The sequence below is a fragment of the Biomphalaria glabrata genome, chromosome 6 (genome assembly GCF_947242115.1).
Source record: "Biomphalaria glabrata chromosome 6, xgBioGlab47.1, whole genome shotgun sequence".
Classification (NCBI taxonomy): Eukaryota; Metazoa; Mollusca; class Gastropoda; family Planorbidae; genus Biomphalaria; species Biomphalaria glabrata.
In genome coordinates, this window is record NC_074716.1 from 4618258 (window position 1) to 4638330 (window position 20073).

The 20073-nt window shown below is 33.7% G+C and overlaps 1 protein-coding gene and 1 long non-coding RNA gene across 2 annotated transcripts; both read left to right on the forward strand.

Annotated features, from left to right (window-relative positions):
• The first annotated feature begins 3104 nt into the window (after positions 1-3104).
• LOC106053271 (protein arginine N-methyltransferase 1-like) lies at positions 3105-19532 on the forward strand. Its single transcript, XM_056033556.1, has 12 exons — positions 3105-3241; positions 4720-5000; positions 5918-6026; positions 6685-6889; positions 7961-8102; positions 8732-8919; positions 9520-9592; positions 10245-10350; positions 10985-11172; positions 17552-17689; positions 19161-19248; positions 19396-19532. The coding sequence occupies exons 1-12, from the start codon at positions 3229-3231 to the stop codon at positions 19503-19505; spliced, it is 1641 nt and encodes a 546-aa protein (XP_055889531.1). The 5' UTR covers positions 3105-3228; the 3' UTR covers positions 19506-19532.
• On the forward strand, positions 14259-16216 carry LOC106062355 (uncharacterized). The gene is made up of 4 exons (XR_008778615.1): positions 14259-14338; positions 14765-14864; positions 15272-15385; positions 16049-16216. It is a non-coding gene; the product is annotated as an uncharacterized LOC106062355 (long non-coding RNA).
• Positions 19533-20073: the final 541 nt, after the last annotated feature.

Genomic DNA, 20073 nt, shown 5'->3' on the forward strand with positions numbered 1-20073 from the left:
CATTAAGGCACCATGAAATTGAGTTTGAGTTTTGAGTTTAGGTACATCGGCACAATTTAGGCCATGTCGTGCCCGTAATCCTTTAAGGATCACTCTCCCTTTACATAACAAGGACTAAATTCTGTTCAGTTAAATCCTTAAAAACAATGTCTGTTCACAGTTAAAATAGTAAAGGTAGTAAAACTTTAATAATTTGGTAAAAATCTTATGTAAATATAATATGTTCACAATTCAAAAATCAGATCTTCGTAGACAACCCCACCTCCCGAACAAAGACTAAGACTAAGACTGCTTTATTGATCCTTACGGAAATTTGTTGTGATTACAAGGACTCGTTTCTCATATAAAGACAACACAACAGAAAAATACACATAAATGCAACAGACAACATAAAGAGTTCATTCAGCGACTACACACAGGTATCTTGATGCATTTCATGTTCCCTGATCAATGAGTGGCGGTGATAGAGTCTGACCGAGTGAGGTACGAACGAGTTTTTGTACCGCTCCGTTCTTGCGACGATCTGGCGTAGTTCTGATGGAGCGGGTGGCCGTTGTCTTCCAAGATTTTTTCGATTTTTCTTAGGCACGTTTGTTCAAAAAGTACCTTCCCAGGGTCGACATTGTCGAATAGTGTTGTGTTTTTAAGGTGTGTGTTCTAAAAAATTTCTCCCTGACATCCTGGTTTCTGGGGCACTCAATGAGGCACCTGTAAATTTGGAACTAGTTGACAAGGCGCAAAACGCAGACACTTCGATGTCCATAAAGCTTCCCTCTTTTTGAACTATTTTTGACTGAGTAGTTTCGTGACAATGAAGGGAGGGTCTGATTCAGACACACAACTCACCACCTCTTCCCCTGGATCATATACTTACTGTATGCAATGATGCCTACGAAAGATTCAAACCACGATCAACGAGTTGACCATTCGAGGCGCAAACCATTCACATGATGTGTCTTAACAATAAAACGTGTTATATGATAATGATGGCTAAAATGGTTTGCGGGTTAAGATTAATTAATCATTCTTGTGCCTGAAATCTATTATCCTAAAAACAAAACAACTTCTCACCGTACCGGTATTCTAATGTTTTATTCTTTAAAAAACCCTTTTTATTTTCTGTTGTCTTAATTAAAAACGTTATGTGTTGTAATAGTGTTTAAGCCGTGTGGCTGTGACATGCACCAAACAGATGTCCCCTTTACTTCTACATAAAGGCTGTCGCCAACCGTAAAAAAAAAAGTATTTTATGAAACATCTATCTTGGTAGATAGAAGATCTTAATAAAACTCTAGGGATGGCCCTAGTGGCCCAACCCGACCAACCACTAGTCTCCAGGACTTTGTATCTTGCCTCCCTCTGCACATTATGATAATTAGTTGTATATAATTAGTTGTATATAATTAGTTGTATATAATTAGTTGTATATAATTAGTTGTATATAATTTGTTGTATATAATTAGTTGTATATAATTAGTTGTATATAATTAGTTGCCCTTCTTCGCAGTTAGCAAGAGTACCCCATGACGTGAGCCTCTAACAATAGTCTCAAGCTGAAAATGATAGAAAAGGAGAAGAAAAAAAAGGGACTTCCTGTCGGAAAGATGTCACGTGGTTTGCTTGTCCTAAGTCGGGTCACGCCCATCCGTTCCACATTGACAATTCATGACTAATGGGCTGTATTGATCTCCACCATCGCCTGGTCAGTCCCCCGATTGCCACCGTGGCCTGGTCGTTTGGTGACTCACGCTACAGCCACATGTACCGGTATTACCAACACACCAGGTGTGCCATTGTGCTCTCTTGTTCGTACGTATGTGAGAGGACGAGCTGGAGTGGTGGGCGACGTGGTAATCGGATGGCACGTGACTTGAAGTTAGAACAATCCCTTGAACCAATGTTTTATTGACTTTATTGACTGTATAAAAACCTCACCCAATTTCTTCCAATGTGTGAATTCTTGTATTTGTAAATACGTCAACACCTATTCTAAGATATAAAAAAAAGTATGTTAAAATGAAACAAACAGACAAACTAAATCTAAACTAGAGCTCACAAAAAAATTGAAATCATTAATTATTAATATGATTTTGGTCTCCATTAATATTAGTGTGTCTGACATATCACTATGAACACACATTTCCTTGAGGGACCGTTTTTATGGCGATCTTTGTTGGCTTTTGTTTTTCTTGTAAGGCATCTTCTATCTCTTGCGTGTAAAAGGTTATTTGGTCATCTGTTTATCTACCTTTTCTAAAGCCAGTTAGGGTTTCAGTAAGTAGGTTATTTGACTCAAGGATCCAAGTGAGTCTATTAGGCCCAAACTGGTGCGACTAATTTAATAGGGCGGTAGCTGTCCAGTTTATTTCTTTATTTGGAATGCATTAGTAATTGGGGTGGGGGTCACAATGGCTTTTTTCTAGATGTTTGGGATTCTTCGTGTTTTTTCCTGCTGTTGAAGATTTATGACTTTTTTTTTTTACCTTTGCCCCAGGACTTAAGTAATGACCTGTAGATTAGTCTTCAATATAGTTGTGAGTTACAATATGGTGGAATAGGTTGTCTGAATCAGCCAGTAAAACCAAAGACTTATCTTCTTATCTTATATAATACAGACGTTACTTCAAAAAAGAAGATGATTACGTCCTACGCGTCATGCAGACTTTAAGTCATTGATTAACATGCATGACTAGATTGACACATGAAATGCGTAGGACGTAATTTATATCTTCTTTTTTGAATTAACGTCTGTAATATATAAGATTCCAATCCATCATGAAATTTTAATTTAATTCAATTTTAGTACTTTTTTTTTCTTTTACTACAAACAGTTTTAATATTTTAGATTTCTTTTTGTTTATTTTTTTTTTTAAATCTATAGGCTACATTTATAGGCCATATTTTTCTTGAAAGGACATTTTATAAAGTATATTTAGTCATTCTATATAACGATTAGGCAAAGTAGAAAATGGCTGCAAAGTTGTGGACTGTTACTTAAATAGTCCCGGTTCGAACCTCACCAACCGCCATCCCACGCCTTTCTGCGGGAGGTTTGGGCTAGGCCGTTAGGAGAATCATCAGTAACACTTACAAACTAAAAAATAGCAGTCATCTCGTCTTTGCAGGTAACAAATATATATATGTCTGTGAACTTCAATAAAACTCTTTTACTAAAAAGGCTAAAAGGTTACTCAAGGGGACGTTACTGCAACATTCTGTGTACAAACAATGGCTGAACATGGTATGCACATGTTTCAAATTAAAAATATAGACTAGTATTACAATGTCTTTAGTCTATATCAGTTTCAATGCTGCAGATATAATATCAAGATGAAGATATAACACATAAAATTACATATTTTTGAAACACAAAAAAAATTGTCTAATTGATTCAAATGAAAAATCTTATGAATATGATTCTTTAATTTCAGACTTAGAATTAGTTAGGAGTTAGATTTAGATGCTTGAAATCACTGATTCTATCTTCAAATAAAATTCATAGAATAGAATAGATAGATCTAATATTTAGAATAAAATATAATAAATTATGGTAATTCTGCAGGAGTTCAAGGGGCAGCCATCTTTGTTATTGTTTAGACTGTAATCTTGTATCTTGGGTTTTCTCTCCGATTTGGGTTTTTGTTTGTTTTTATTTTTGAAGCTAAATAATATGCTAGATCTAGCTATACCGGTATTATCTAGTCCTAATAAGTCTATTAATTAGACTCATAATCTAACTGCTAGAACTATACTATACTAATTACTATATTAATATGACAAGGTTCTTAAAGCCAAGGCAATAAAGGTCAATTAATTTTTGGTAATAAACTGTGTTGATATTTATTGTAGGCCTAGTTAAATTTAGATTCTCTATATCAGAATAATTCAGAATAGATATAGACAATATTTAACAATTAAAAAGAAGACAGAACAATAAGAAACGTATTGTATTGACACCAAGTCAAAATTAAAAGAAAAAATAGTATTGCTTTGAAAACACAGACACAGAAGTAATGTTAATTCTTGGTATTTTTTAAGACACTATCTTGGGATTTCTTTGGAACATAAACAATAACAAAATAATAACAAAGATGGCTGCCCCTTGAACTCCTGCAGAATTACCAAAATTAGATTAAATCTAGTATGATTGACATATGATATTGACATAGTCATAGATGATATGAATTGAAATGCCAAGTCTTCCTGAAATTTAAATTCAATTCGAGTTTTATCCAAGTCTCAGGTTTATCTGGAGGCTATTTATGGGTCCCTCTCAATCTAGGCTAGGCTATATAATAGATACTGTAATGACTCAATAGTAAGATGCAAAAGTTGGGTTTAATTGGGGATTTCTTTAGTAATTTGGAACAGAAATAGCTTAGTGTTAGAGACAGACTAACAGACAAGAGAGACCTCTTGTAGTAACGCTTAGGACATGTTTTCTAAGGCTGACAATATGGACTGTGCCCTTCTTATTTGAATAAATGTTATATTTTTAAAGAGGCCTTATTAACTTTTATTTTATTTAGTCTGTTGTTGAAGTGTCAGTGTGTATATTTACAAATTTATGACTACAAACACAGCAACATCTAGTTAAATATTCCAGTAGTTCATGGAACACCTATTCAGGCCTCGTGTAACACTAGGGTTCCACAGAACACATTTTGGGAAACACTGGAATTGGTTGTTGTAAACTATCTTTTTATTTTCCTTGTTTAGATAGTGATTTGCCAGAGTTGGAGTCAGATGACCAGCCTGATTGTGATGAAGAAGACGATGATGACGGATGGGGTGATGTGGCTGATGAAGAAAGTGAAGAACAAATGAATATGCTGATTGGTGATGTGAAATGTTTGTTTTGTCAGTGTGTTGAGCCTTCAGTGGACAGGATACTGACCCACTTTATAAACATTCATGACTTCAACTTGTTAAACCATTGTAGAAGTTCACATTTGGATTGTATAGGATTTATACAAATGATCAACTTTATTAGAAAACAGGTAATATTTGCAATTTTGCCTTTGTTATTAAATCACAAATTCGATTTGTCTGACAACCAGATCATCATCTTGACATGTTGGTCTTATTAACTCTTTCTCTCCATAATTATTTTCCACGTTCTGATGGAATTATTCATTTTGCTCTATTGGTGTTTCATTACCCTGTCATGGTTCAACTTGAATAACTTTTTTGTTTGTTATCAGGAAATGTTATATTAGGTATAGAATTATAGGAGAATGCATGCTCTTTTTATATAACACAAATTAAAGTTTATAAAGTCAAAAATTAATTTAATTTAATAGAGTCAAATCAACATTGGTATCATCAGTTAGGAGAGAACGAGTTGAATTGTCAAATAATCCAATATCTTCTACCCACATCATTAGTACACTTTGGGAGACAATAATTTTGTACTGTAGGACTAACATTATAGCAATTTTACACTTTCTGATTGTGTCATTAAAATAATGTGCTCAATGAAAAGAATACAATTCTTAGTCTTTCATGTTAGTTCTTATTATTGATGCATGTCGATTCTTGCACCCCAGTACTTGCGAATTTTCTTCACAGGCTTTCTCCCAGCAATGGACTGGTCATTCTTTAACCTGCATCCGCAGGTTGATTGGCCTCTTTAGTCCCATGAGATATTGCAAAGAGAAAGAAATTGTCTCTTTGAGATGTAAAATGCCACAGAGAGATTACCTACAACCTAGATACAGTTGTCAATCTGAGGAATGGCTCCCTCATTTTTCTAATATTGTTGAAAAAAAAAACTACTTTAGTTTTGAGATTTCAATTTCCTTTCTGAATTTATTGAACAGTCTTATTAAATCTAAATTAAATCATATTTTAGAGTGTTTACAAATATTTAATAATAAACTTTCAAATGCATATTTCTGTCTGGATGATGCCTTAGAATTCTACACCAGACGATGTTTTGAAAAATTTATCTTGTTTGAAACCAGACTGGTCAAGCGATGAGTTCATGGCTCCTGTTGATCCTAATGATCTATTACTTCAGCTTGGTAAGTACTGTAACTGTAAAGTTCCCCTTACAGACCTTTGTGACCTATAGGGCAGCTGATGTGTCTTAATGTAAATGTGGAATGGTGCGAATGCGTGTTGAAAGGGAAGAGAACCAATATGGAGGAATAGAAACAAAGTAGTGTTCACAGTATTAATCAAGATTAAATTATTGATTAACCATTATTTTTGTTGTTTTGATATTGTTGTATCTAAAGAGTCTCATCACATAATAAACGTAACAAGTGGCGCCCACGGTTAATGAGTGTGTCATGTGGCCAGCATAACAACCAACCGCCTTTACTTTTCCCAAACTAATGTCAGGTACCCATTAAAGTTGGGTGAACTCAGAGGCACCCAAAGATCCCGAAATCAAAATCCTAGTCTTCACCAGGATTCGAACCTGAGACACCTGGTTCAGAAGCCAAACGCTTTACCCCTCAGCCACTGCGCCTCCACTGTAACTGTAGATATAGTTTAAAAAAAAAAAAGGTAGCACCTTTGCTTAGGAGCACTAGAAGAACAAGTCACATTCAAACATTATGCCCAATGGTTATATATTAAAAAGCTAAAACTATGAAAATTATACTGCTGCATATTTTTTTTCCAGTAATATAAGACAAGGTTTGTTGACACACTTGTATTAACATTTTATTTCAGATATAGAATGGGCCCAGTTACATCACCCGTCTGTGTCACTCATGTCACAGAAATCTGAAGAACAGAATGAAACAAATTTAAGGGACACATTTTCTCAATCCGAAGCCATACAAGCTTTAATTGACAGAGTCCAGACAGCAGAAAGAGATAGGGACTTTTTGAAGGATGAATTGGATAGGGCTCTGATTGATATGGAGAAACTAAGGTGTTGTTTATTCATGGTTTCATTTTTTTTTTTGTTTGTTTAAATTACTTTTATGGGTTGGTCTTCTTTTGTTCTACTTGATTATATTTCTGTCGCAAATTTTACAGCAGGCATGCATGATTTTGTGTGTTTGTAACTTTTTAACTTATAGAGACTCTCCTGACCTGAATGAGTTTAGCTAAACACTACTTTAAGTTTTCATGAGAACTTTAAGAGTCAGTGGGTTATAGTTCAGGCTGAAAAATACAAGTTGAAGCTTCAAGTAAATAGTTGATTTTTTTTTTTTTGCCTTATAATTCCATATGTTAAATTCAACGAAAAGCTTTTCAGACATGAGTTATATATCATTGAAATATACCAAACCATCTTTGCAGCTCATTTCAGAAATGGGAGTTTCAAATCTGGACCATTATAGGGATTGTGGAAAAATGCAAATTATATGAAATTGAATGACCTTTCTAAATATATATTATTTCAATGATTCATATTAGAGTTAAACAATAAGCTAGCAAAGTATTCACTTAGATAATTTATTTTGAAAATAAAAAAATAAAAAAAATGCTTTTAAAAGCAAGTCTTCAACAGCCATGAAAAAAAAAAATGTTTTGTTGAGTGTATGGAAAACTTAAATGAGTCTTGTGTGTGTCACACAGATTTATAGCTGCACTCCTCAGAACTTTTCATTTAATCATAAGGTTTACTACTTTTAAAATCTAAGTATAGAAGTTTTTTTTAAATTAGTTTTTTTTTAGCTGTAATAATTATTTTTAGTTTTCAAGCTATTATAATTTCACATATATAAAAAAAAAACAAGTTACATTCAATATAAAATCCTGAATAGAAGAATATCAGATGCATCTGTATCAACAAAAAAAAATCTTATGCTTAGCTACTGCACAATAGTTTTTAGCTTTAGTCTAAGTTGGTGATTTAAGGCTTACATGTAGCTGAAATTCAATAATTGTTAGATCTAGATTACTGGTTTTTTTTTTTTTGTTGTTGTTGTTGTTGTTTTTTTATGATGTATATATTTGTTTTCTTGACAAGTTTATTTTGTAAAATGATCTTTAGGTTGACTGGTCAGAGCTTAGTTAGTGGATCAGGTGACAGTAAAGAGGACAAATCTCATATCTGTAACAACTCAAGTCTGGCGGAGGAAGACGGCTATTTCGCATCATATGGCCACCATGATATACACATGACCATGTTAAAGGTATAATATGGGGGCAGATAGTTGTGTGTGCTGAAGCTGTTGTTCTGATTTTGTAATATAAACAGTTCATACCACTACTCTACATACCACTACTCTAGGGCAGTGTCGTCTCTTAGGCAGTGTCGTCTCTTAGGCAGTGTGACCTTTAGAACATTGGGAACTCTTACATCACTGTGGTCTTCAGGGTAGGTCAAGGAGAGGTTCAAGTCCATTAAGTCTTTGACCTAGGGGAGATGCAATTGTGGTCAAATAAGTGACATTCCATCTTAACCTTTTATATACTTTCAAGAGCTAAATAGACAGTCACTTCTCCAACTATTTCCTGTTCCACAATGTTACTATATTATTATATAGGTACTTGACATTATCAATGTGCTTCATTTCCTGTTCCACAATGTTATCCTATTATAATATAGTTACTTGACATTATCAATGTGCTTCATTACCTTTGTGGAAAGAATTGTGTTGTTTATAGTTGTCTATCACCTTAACTCTTTCTCTCCTAACAGACGATACAAACGTTGATTCCATCAGAATGTGGTAAATAATTACGGAGAGAAAGAGTTAACAAAAGTTCATAGCATCAAAGGGAATAAGTCAAGTACATGTCATTTTTTTATTTTATTTAGGACAGGGTGAGAACTGAGAGCTACAGAGACTTTATGCTCAACAACTCTCATTTGTTTGAAGGGAAGACTGTTTTGGATGTTGGCTGTGGTACAGGAATTCTGTCCATGTTTGCTGTCAAGGCTGGGGCAAGTCATGTTGTGGCGGTTGACCAATCAAACATCATCTACCAAGCAATGGATATAGCCAGGTATGTTTACACCCTGCACAGTTGTTGTGATTGATATCAAATAGATGTAACCTATACTGCCATTTCTGGACTGTATATTTTCAAGTCTAGTCGCAGTGCAGTGGGCTTTAGTCACATCTCCATGTCTTTGTTGTGATTGATACTACCATCTCTGGACTGTATATTTTCAAGTCTAGTGGCAGTGCAGCAGTGGCAGTGGGCTTTAGTCACATCTCCATGTTTTTGTTGTGATTGATACTACCATCTCTGGACTGAATATTTTCAAGTCTAGTGGCAGTGCATTGGCTTTAGTCACATCTCCATGTTTTTGTTGTGATTGATACTACCATCTCTGGACTGTATATTTTCAAGTCTAGTGGCAGTGCATTGGCTTTAGTCACATCTCCATGTCTTTGTTGTGATTGATACTGCCATCTCTGGACTGAATATTTTCAAGTCTAGTGGGCAGTGCAGTGGGCTTTAGTCACATCTCCATGTCTTTGTTGTGATTGATACTGCCATCTCTGGACTGTATATTTTCAAGTCTAGTGGCAGTGGGCTTTAGTCACATCTCCATGTCTTTGTTGTGCACTTGACTTTCTATTTGTTTGACTGTTTCAGAGAAAACAATGTCCACGAGAAGATAACTTTTGTGAAAGGTCGTTTGGAAGATGTAGTGTTACCCATTCTAAAGGTAAAATTCAATACAGTTCCAAGTTTTCATTCATCTTGATTTCACATAATTTGTTTGACTTGTAGTATACTTAAGAAAACTAGTTTTGTTGAAATTGTCAAGCAAAATATAAATGCAAAGTACTTCATTCCTAAAGGACTTCTTTTAAATTCACATCTATCTTTGACTTTATTTGTTCATTTATTTAGGCACATAATTTCACATTTATTATCCCCCTTTGATTTTTCTTTCTTTTGTAACATTCTTCCACCTATTTTTTTTTTACATTCAACCACATATACCATTCAAAATGCTTTGTGGCTTGCACATGTAGAGTGTCGCTTTTATGGATAGAATGCACCTTCTTGTTGGATCTGTGGCTGACTTGCATAAACCGCTTGGCTCAAAGGGGCTTGGATTTGAATCTAGAATCAAACTGAGTTGTGTTAGCTGAGCACCTATAGGCAGCATGGAAACCCTCTCCCACGTACCCCCTTCCCTCCCCGATGGGGCCACAAAAGAGATTGGACAAGAGTGCACTGAGTATGAAAGATGAGCTTTACTTCAATAATACCAAACAAAAAAATTAATAAAAAAAATAGAAATGGTTTAAAAAATTGTTAGCACTGATTAGATATATAGATATTATCAATAAAATTTTTTTCCCTTCCAGTTTGATGTAATCATTTCTGAGTGGATGGGTTACTTTCTCTTGTTTGAAGCCATGTTAGACTCTGTGCTGTGGGCCAGGGATAGGTTCTTGACTGTAGATGGATGTGGTAGGTTTGTTGACTGTAGTTTACAGTAAATCAATACCTGAATTCAATCAAATATCTTAATGTTTAGAAATATTAGTGTTTTTTTTTTGTTGTTTTTAAAAAAGATGATTTTCTTTCTGTGAAGTTCACAAATGAACATTTAAAACATTAATGAAAAAAATGTTTGACTCAGTGTGATTGTGTACTTTTTATATGCATTATATTATTATATAAGGGGGAGTGTTATGGCTGAATGATATAGATTGACTTCTGGGGTTTTGGGTTTAAATCTGGGATTTTGAATTTTGAGATTTTCAGGACTCCTCTGAGTTTACCCAACTCTAACTTTACCAACATTAGCTGGGTTTAGTGAAGAAGCATTGTGCTGGTCACATGACAGCCTCATTAAACATCAGCCATAGAAACAGATGTGCTTTACATCATCTGCTTCACAGATCACAAGGTCTGAAAGGGGGAACTTGACTTATACTACTGTATAATTTTTTCTTTATGCATGGTGAATGTATTCTGTAACTGAAAGAAGTGCAACTGCAGAAGTGTCATCTCTGAATGAACTTAATGTTTGTAGGAAATAGTTGTTAATGATGTTGTTACTTTGAAAATCATTGTGCATGACTTGCCCATCTCCTCCCAGTTTATCCTGACAATTTCTCTATGCTGGTGGCTGGGGTCAGCGACTCAGAGTTGAGGAGATCCAAAGTGGACTTCTGGGACGATGTGTATGGCTTCAAGATGTCCTGCATGAAGCCTGAAGTAGTAGATGAAGTCCATGTCAGACTGGTCAAGCCAGACACTCTGATCACCCAACCTGCTGTTATAAAGGTGAGAGAAAGGACCTACTATTCTTTACTATGTATTTGTTAAGATCACTGTGGCCTCAATTTGGTGTACGGATATAAAATGTTAATATACTGTTACTATAGTCGAAGTAGAAAGTGTTATTAGGTGTTATTAAAGAATGTATTCAATTGAATAATAAATCTCAGATGATTTGGTCATGTTAACCTTATAAAGCCAGGCAGAGTACCAGGTAGAGGTTGTGTATCTTCAATTAACTGACCAGCCATCATCAATATATTGGAAGGACAGATGCTTGCTAGCATATCATGAGATGTAGAGTAGGAATGAGTTCAGATGAGTCAAACTGACAGCCGGAAGAACAAGAAAGACATATCACCTTACATATTGTGTGCTAAGTAAACAGGCTGCCACTAAAAAAATTCCACTGTCCAAAAGAAATTCAATCCCACCTAGGAGATAAAGCATTTTTAGCAGACCCAAAAGGGGAAAAGACGCTATTAGTTTTGTGTAGTTTGTCCGTCCGTCCGTCCCATTTAGATCGCGTAAATTAGAAAAGATAGGGAAAATCTGATGTCATAATATTTTAGACCATCCAAAGTTCTGATGCTACGGTTATTTTTTTCTTTTCTGAAAGCGAAAAATCTAATTTTTAAAATCAAGTATGGAAGTAGTTTTTTCATAAAAATACACCATTTTTACAACTATTCACTATTAAAACTTTTTTAGATTAGTTTGTCATTTTAGCTGTCGTGTTTGTGTTTGTAATGTTATTACAGCGCCTTGAGCCTACATTTTGTTTGTTAACAGCTCTTTAGAAATAAAATTATTATTAATTATTATTATTAATACTAACAAACACTGGAGGCTATTTAGTAAGGGAGATGACTACCCTATAAACAAAGCCCCATCGAAACCATTCTGGCGCGGTGTGGGGTAATAAGGTTTCATTGGGTAGATTGACCTACTTACAATCGCCCCTATAAAAACGTTAACGGATCGGGTGTGGGATTTTAGTTATTGGGCCGTTAACGTCTTTCCGCTTTCGTGCCGGTGTGGGATTTCCCCAATCACGCCAGAACCAACATGATGAAATCTTTATTATAACATAAAAAACAATATTATGATGTTTTAAAATGTAGTATTAATCGTCTTAAAGCTAAATGTTGCTTTGAATCCTTTTTGTAAGTAATATTAAGATTAAAAAAAAATTAATTAGGGTTCTATTGGGGAAATCCCTAACTGGAATAGTGAAGTTTTACCCGTATGGGCCCAATGCAGACTTTTCGTAATCAAATAGTGTATGTGTGTGTGTGTCTGATTTTTTAATGTGCACACTAAAAAAATATATCTATATTTAGTAATATTTAATCACACATAGAATCTAAAGTTAAAGGAGAACATATTTTTTTTTTTGTTTTTTTTTTTTTAGATTTAGATTTAAAAAAAAGTTTTATACATTTTAACATTTTTTTCGACCTATGAAAAAGAAGCATTTATTTCTTTTAAGCTCGCGATATTCGGCACAAACTGGATTATTCAGTCTTCACTCTAGAACGTACATTTGTGGATCAAATTAGAGCTAGCTAGATCTAGATCTAAATCTGTTAAGTTATTAGTTATACTACAAGTTATAGAGCTATAGTCACTCTAGTCTAGGTCTAGTCAATCTAGACTTTCATTAATATAATAGATCTATTATAAATAATTATATGAGCTGTACTTCTTGATATCAATGCATATTAATATGTTCTTCAACTCATGGCAGCAATGGCAGCAGCCATGGAAATTAAATTGGAATGGTCGTAACTTATAAGTTAAAGTCTTAAGCCTATCACAAGTACAGATCATCATCAGATGACGAATCTCTAAGTACTCTAACACTACTAACAGATCTAATCTAGATAGTAGATTAGGTCTAGACTTAGAATAGATTTATAAATTTATAGATATATCTAGATAATCTAGAATGCTAAGAATCTAGATTGACTAGATCTAGATCTAGAGATAGATCTCTCTAGACTAGTTTTATTATAATATCTAGATCTAATAGTAGTAATAGGCTACTAGATCTAGTATGATATATTTATTAATTATATCTAGACTTGAGACCTATTAAATCTAGATCTAGACGACTTAAGTGATTAACATGCATGCGTTATGACTAGATTTACTAATTAGAATAGATTCTAGATCTAGAATCTACCATGAAATGCATCTGCAGCATAGAATTAGATTTAGTTAAGGACTTACTAGATCTTAAATCTAAATCTACTACCTTTTAACTTTTAGGGCAGAATAGGCCTATTAGATCTAGTCTATATGCCTATCTAGTCATGTAACTGTAAACTAATACTTAGAATTAGGACTTTGGACACTTTGGTATATTAATATAATAATTATTATACTCATAGTACTCATACTCATATAGATTTTAGTTCTATTCTAATTCAAATATTTTGAGGTTAGAAAAAATTGACCTAGACTTATAAGATATACTAAGACTTAGTAAACTTAGATCTAGATCTAATAAAAGATAGTCTAGAATAGTCTAGATTCTAAAATCTAGTTGTTATTAGAAAATTTAGTAGATATAGAATAATATTTAATATATTGTTAATACAGACTAATCTTTAATTTTTTCATACTATAGGCGATAGGTCATTTAGATTAAATAATTCTAGATCTAGTAACTAGTTATAGTCATAGACCTATAGACTTATAATCTTATAATATAGATATTTACTTTGTAGAGACTAATGTACAATATTAGGCCTACACTCCAGATCTTGAAAATCTAGTCTAGAGTTTAGAATTTTTAAATTTACACAAATAAATTAAATCAAACGTTTATATTGGTTTTAAAATCAGATATTGAGATATGTCTAGAAAAATATGTATATATATATAGTATATCTATATTAGGGGCCTATATATAATAGACTAACGCCACTAACGGCTAACCCTGTATAGCTGCTATATAGACTATAGCCCTATATTGACATTGTTTTTTTTTTTTGTTTTTTTTAAATGTTCCTTCAGAGTTGAAGATATCTACTTGGTAGTCTAAACCTCAAAGGAGCTTAGGGAAGTGATGGCAGCCTAGTTGCAGGGTATGAACCAGACGACCATGCAGAGACCGACAAGGCGACCAAACAGTCCATCGTGCATACCACATAACCAGGTCCAGGTAGCGTTAGATCTTTATTCACCAATACTCAATATATGTTAGATTTTATTTTTTGTAAATTTTAAAGACTCTAGGCTCTATGTAATAGAAGTAAATAGATCTATACAGATCTAGAAATTCTAGATCTGTAAACTAGACATAGATGATAGATCTAGAATAATCTAGATTATATTTAGATCTAGCTAGAATATCTAGAGGTCTTAATACTAATTATTATATTATACATTTTTCTACAATTTGATCTAGGATTCATTCTATAGGCTTAGCTAAGGCTTAGGATTTTTAAAATTTCATTGTGTGGATACTGTTAAAGAAAAAATACAGAGTCTCATCATTAGGCTATAGCAACAGTTTTTCTTATACACCATACCATAAACATTTCAGGATTTGTCTTTATTGTAATTTTTTTTTTTTTTTTTTTTTTAGAATGCCAGTTTTCTTTAAGGGCAGCTGACAATAAGAATTGTCTATGTATGCACTACAGATGCTGTTCAATATCTTTTCATGAGGAAGCCTGCTCAAAAAGGTACGAGGAATAAATTTTTCTTTAAGATTACTGATCAGTGACCCCCCATCCCCCCAAACCAAATGAAAATTTTAATGAGATCAAATCGATTAAATAAAAAAAATGTAAAATAAATGTTAATCTTGTGAAACAATGTTCGAGAGCAATATCTTCAGCTTTTTGTAATTTCACTGAGATTTAAGTTCATTATTAATTTGCATAAAAAATTATAATGAACATTTATACAATGAAAATAGGGCCTACATAGAATTGTTTTTGACCTAATGTCATTATATAGCAACAATCCTTCTTGTATACCTTACCTTAAACATTTTGTGTTTTGCCTCTATTGTAATATTATTTTTTTTTGCATTCTTTAAACATTTTTTATGTTTTTATTTATTTATTTTTTTATTTTTTTTTAACAGATCGCCACATTTTCTTTAGGGGAAGTTGACATTAATCTTTTAGGTTAATAATAACCTATGCATGCAGTACAGATGCTGTTCATTATCTTTTCATAAGCAAGCCTGCTCAAGAAGGTAAGAATTAAATTTTGCTTTTATATTACTGATCAGCAATCTGAAAGTAAATTGTTAATGGGATGGAATTGATTAAATGTAAATAAAGAAATGCTATCCTAATTTTGAAATATGCTGGTTGTGGGGTTTTTTTTTGTTATGTTTTTTTTAAGTTTCACTGTGATAATTGTTTATTTTTAATTCTAGAATAACTTTTCAGCCAACTTATTTTTAAAATTACCATAGAACTCTAATTACAACAGAATATAGTTGTATTAGTAAGAGCCTGTGATAAAGTTAATATAAATAAATTGGACAAAATATAATATTGAATGAATTGAAGCCTAGCTCGATCTAGTCTGCCATTGCACTTTTAGCATAGTCAAATACCAGTGCCACATTTGCTGACACCAATTCATAACATTTAATTTAAGGAAAAGATTGAACTCCAAATTTTGAAATACCATTAATTTTTGTGTTGCTTAATAGGCTTTAGAAGCAACCTAATTTTTGAGCACCGTTTATCATCAAGGGCTGGAAATATAATCGTTAAATAGTATGTCCATATAGATAAATGTAAGGTCTTCTGATGTTTAATTGTTAGATTCTTTTTATTATTAATACAGCTTGAAGGTAGTTTTATTACATGACTATAATATTTATTTGTTTGTTTGTTTGTTCCAGCTGCTGCATGGAAGTCAAAATATGAATTATTGCCACCAGTCTTGAAGTCAGCTTGTAAAGAATGCTAAGAATTGAATGAAAATGCTGTCTTGATATCTTGTTTGTGCTGTTATATTTGTCTTTTGTGTTGGTTAATTATTCCATGAATAAAAAATAAAAAAAAGTTAATTGTGTAAGTTTGATTTAAGAATAAATGATCAGAGCATGCAAGTCTTATATAGAACGTTACCAAAAATTGTATTGTTTGATAGTGTTCAAACCCAAAAATGTAATTTAACTTGTCCATTACTTTATAAATATGTTGACATTATAGCAAGATGTATATAGAAATCATGCACTGATACAATTATTATAATTTCCAAACAATTATGTCAAATAATTCTATTGCTAGATCTAAATCATCAGTGTGAAAGTAGACCTATGTAAAAGGTTAAAATCTCATACTAAACCATTGAGCTGCATTTGAACAAAAAGGGCATTATAAACAAAAAATCACCAATGAATTTGTTTTAAACTACAGTATTGAAAAACATTAAAGATTATTCCTAATTAAGCCATAATAAAATTTAATGACTGAACCATCGGAGACAGTATTTGCATGATAATACCTAATTGAGCCCTAATAAATATTTCAGTTACTAAACCATTAGGGCCAGCATTGGACCGATGATGGCACAATATGGGTTATCCCTAATTGCACCCTAATAAATATTTCAGTTACTAAACCATTAGGGCCAGCATTGGACCGATAATGGCACAATAAGGGTTATCCCTAATTGAACCCTAATAAATATTTCAGTTACTAAACCATTCAGGCCAGCATCGGACCGATATTGGCACAATAAGGGTTATCCCTAATTAAACCCCAATGAAAATCTCAGTTACTAAACCATTGGGGCTAGTATGGGCTTGATTAGGGCACGATTCTGGAAATCCCCAATGAATCCGGAAGTGGGTTTACCCATTCTGGGCCGATATTGGCACGATTAGGGTTGCCCGTATTGGTCCCTTATGGGAACCTAATGACGCCAATGTGCAAACGGTATGCGCGCCCATTAGGGCGCGATTTGGGCTATTTAGGGCTGCAATTAGGGCTAAGGGGGATAACCCTAATTAAAACTGATACTGGGCCGTAATGGGCATGTTTATAGGGTATTTACAATATTTTTAACACATTTAACTAAAGGAATTTTTTTTTTACAAAATGTTTTTTTTTCCTTAAGGCTTTGAATAAGAGATTGACCCTTTACAAAACAATTACACCAATTAGATAATCATTATAAGACATCAGTTAGGCCAGGTTCACATTGAACTTCACATTCACCTATCCCTTGGTCTGCTGGACTGTTGGGGCACCGCACAAGATCTGTTAACCTTCTTTCTCCATTCTTCTCTGTCATTTGCCTTTGTAACCTTGTTTTTAATTGTTGAAAGAAAGAAAGAATGAAGATAGTTGTTTGTTTTAGTACATAGTCTTTATAAACTTGTCTCTTATCTCCTCAGACCATTGATGTGATGAGATGTCAAGTAGAAGACTTGGACTTCTGTAGTCAGTTTGCTCTCACTTGTACAGCAGACGCTGACATGACAGCACTTGTAGGTTACTTCACCACAACCTTTGACACAGGATGTACTACCAAGGTATCTCCTGAAAATGTTACATCATACATTGGAATTAGGAAACAAAATTTGTCTAGACCAGCGGTTCTCAACCTTTTTACAATCCCCACTCTGCCCCGACCCCCCTCCCGCACACACACACAGCAAGAGAGGAATAGACAAAAACAATAAATTTTTTTTGATGGTCTTTGGCGACCCCTGGCTAATCGTCAATCGACCCCCAAGGTTGAGAACCCCTGGTCTAGACTATCTGATCTTACTAATTAAAACCTCTCCTGTAAGGTTTTGATTTTTGATGTGGCACAGATGATCATAAAAAAAAATGAAATAATGTATGAAATTAAGTACTTTGTCATTTGAAATAATTTTGTTTTGTGCTCACAGATAAACTAAAAAACAAGTAACTATATTTTTTAAAAAAATATTCCTCCTTTAAGAATCTGAGGAATTTTTGTAAGAGCAATTATTTTACTCTTAATAATCAATGAATGAAAGATTTTAAAAATGGAACATTTCCCACTTCCTCAATTTCCCATGCCTCATTATCAAAAATCCTGGTTAGCGGCAAATATATTCTTCTTCTTCTTCTTCTTCTAGCCAGCTTTATTGCTGCTGAGCTGTGAGCTCTTTTGCAGACTGTGCCAAGGAAAAAAAAGTGTGCTGTTTTCTTCAGTTGTTCAGCACTGCCGTACAGGGTGTTGGTTTTGTTGGGCTGTAGTGGAAGTAGGGTCTGCCTAAGGTGGATTAGGGAGGGGCATTCAAAGAGGATATGGTTTACGGTTTCAAAGGGGTGGGCGCAATGTCTGCAAAGGGGTAGTTGTGTGGAGTTTATTTTGTTCAGGTGGTAATTTAATAGTGGTGTGTGTCCTATTCTTAGTTGGAAGATTGTAGATTGTTCTTTGCGGGGGAGGAAGTTAATACTGTCCAGTTTGTTAGGTGTAGTCATTTCTCTGTACATGGCTCTGCCTGTGTTTCCTGATGCCCATTGGTTGAGCCACTCCTCTTTGTGATTGTTGACTAACATTGACCTTAGGGTGAGGTAGTTAACAGGTCTATCTGGTTGTTCCATAGATAAACCTGCCTTTGATAGCTTATCTGCCTTTTCATTTCCCATGATGCCAATGTTTCCAGGGATCCACTGTAGTGTAATATTGATATTTAATTTTGATATCATCTGGTGGATTATCACAATGAGTGTTGTCAACTCTCTTGGGCTGTTTGAAGTGCTGCTGTTAAGTGCAGCGGCGAATATATAAATCCACTCAAAGTATATAAAATTCTAATGATAGTCCTATAAATCTAGACTAAAGCAGTGTGCAAAACATTCTTGAATGTCTATTTATTTATTTAACTTTACATGCGGAAAACTCGCTCATGTGTCTGTTCAACATAAGATCATCAAGACCAAATTTAATTTTAGAAGATAATATTTCACAAAATTATAACAGTCAAACTTGAGTTTTTCCATTTATACATTATAACTTTGTTCCAGGTTCATTTCAGTACAGGACCAGAAGCTCCACCCACACACTGGGAGCAGTCTGTTATGATGTTTGCTAAGCCAATAGCCGTTAAGAAAGGTAAGGAATCTAAATGTGTAACATTTGATAAAAAGATATTTACATTACACTATCCACACATCAAATGTGTTACGCTTAACATATAAATTGTACATTATGTTATCTCTGTAATTTTCTAGTTCTTTCATTTTTTTTTGTTTTTCCCAGATTCCCAGCTGACATGTCACATGACCTACAGAAAACATCCGCAGGACTCAAGAGGAATCATTATAAACCTGAGTATTCAGGGTCAGAAAATGAAATTTAATTTGTCCTGATAATAAATCTTTTTTCTTTAAAGAGAAGTTTTTTGTTTATTTAACCCACGTTAGTTTTGTACTTCAGAACATCTTTGTAATGATGAGGATGAAGTGTAAATTCAGCAGGTTTTATTATTATGATTCTTTTCTAGTTTCCAGTACTGTACATTTGTAACCAGGCTAACAAATAAATGCAAAAATGGACCCACTACTAGAAGTACTATGATAATATTGGAGTAGAAAAGGTCCCCTTCACCTTGCGGGGGCAAATGATGCTAAGGTCAGCACAATGACCAACTGCCTTTACTTTTCCCAACTATAAAGTCAGGTACCCATTAAAGTTGGTTGGACTCAGGGGTGACCTAAAAATCTCAGTCTAGACAGAAGTTCGAACCCAGGTTTGGGAGCTGAACTTACTTCATTCTAAGTTTTTGTTAAACTTCACTAAATCACAATAAACAAATTATGTACATAAAAAAAATAATTTTGTTAGTTGAATACTCTTATACATTGTACTACTAGATCTAGGAGAATGTGTTAACAAAAATTATACTGTGTAACAAAAGGACTTTGTCCCTAGAATAGA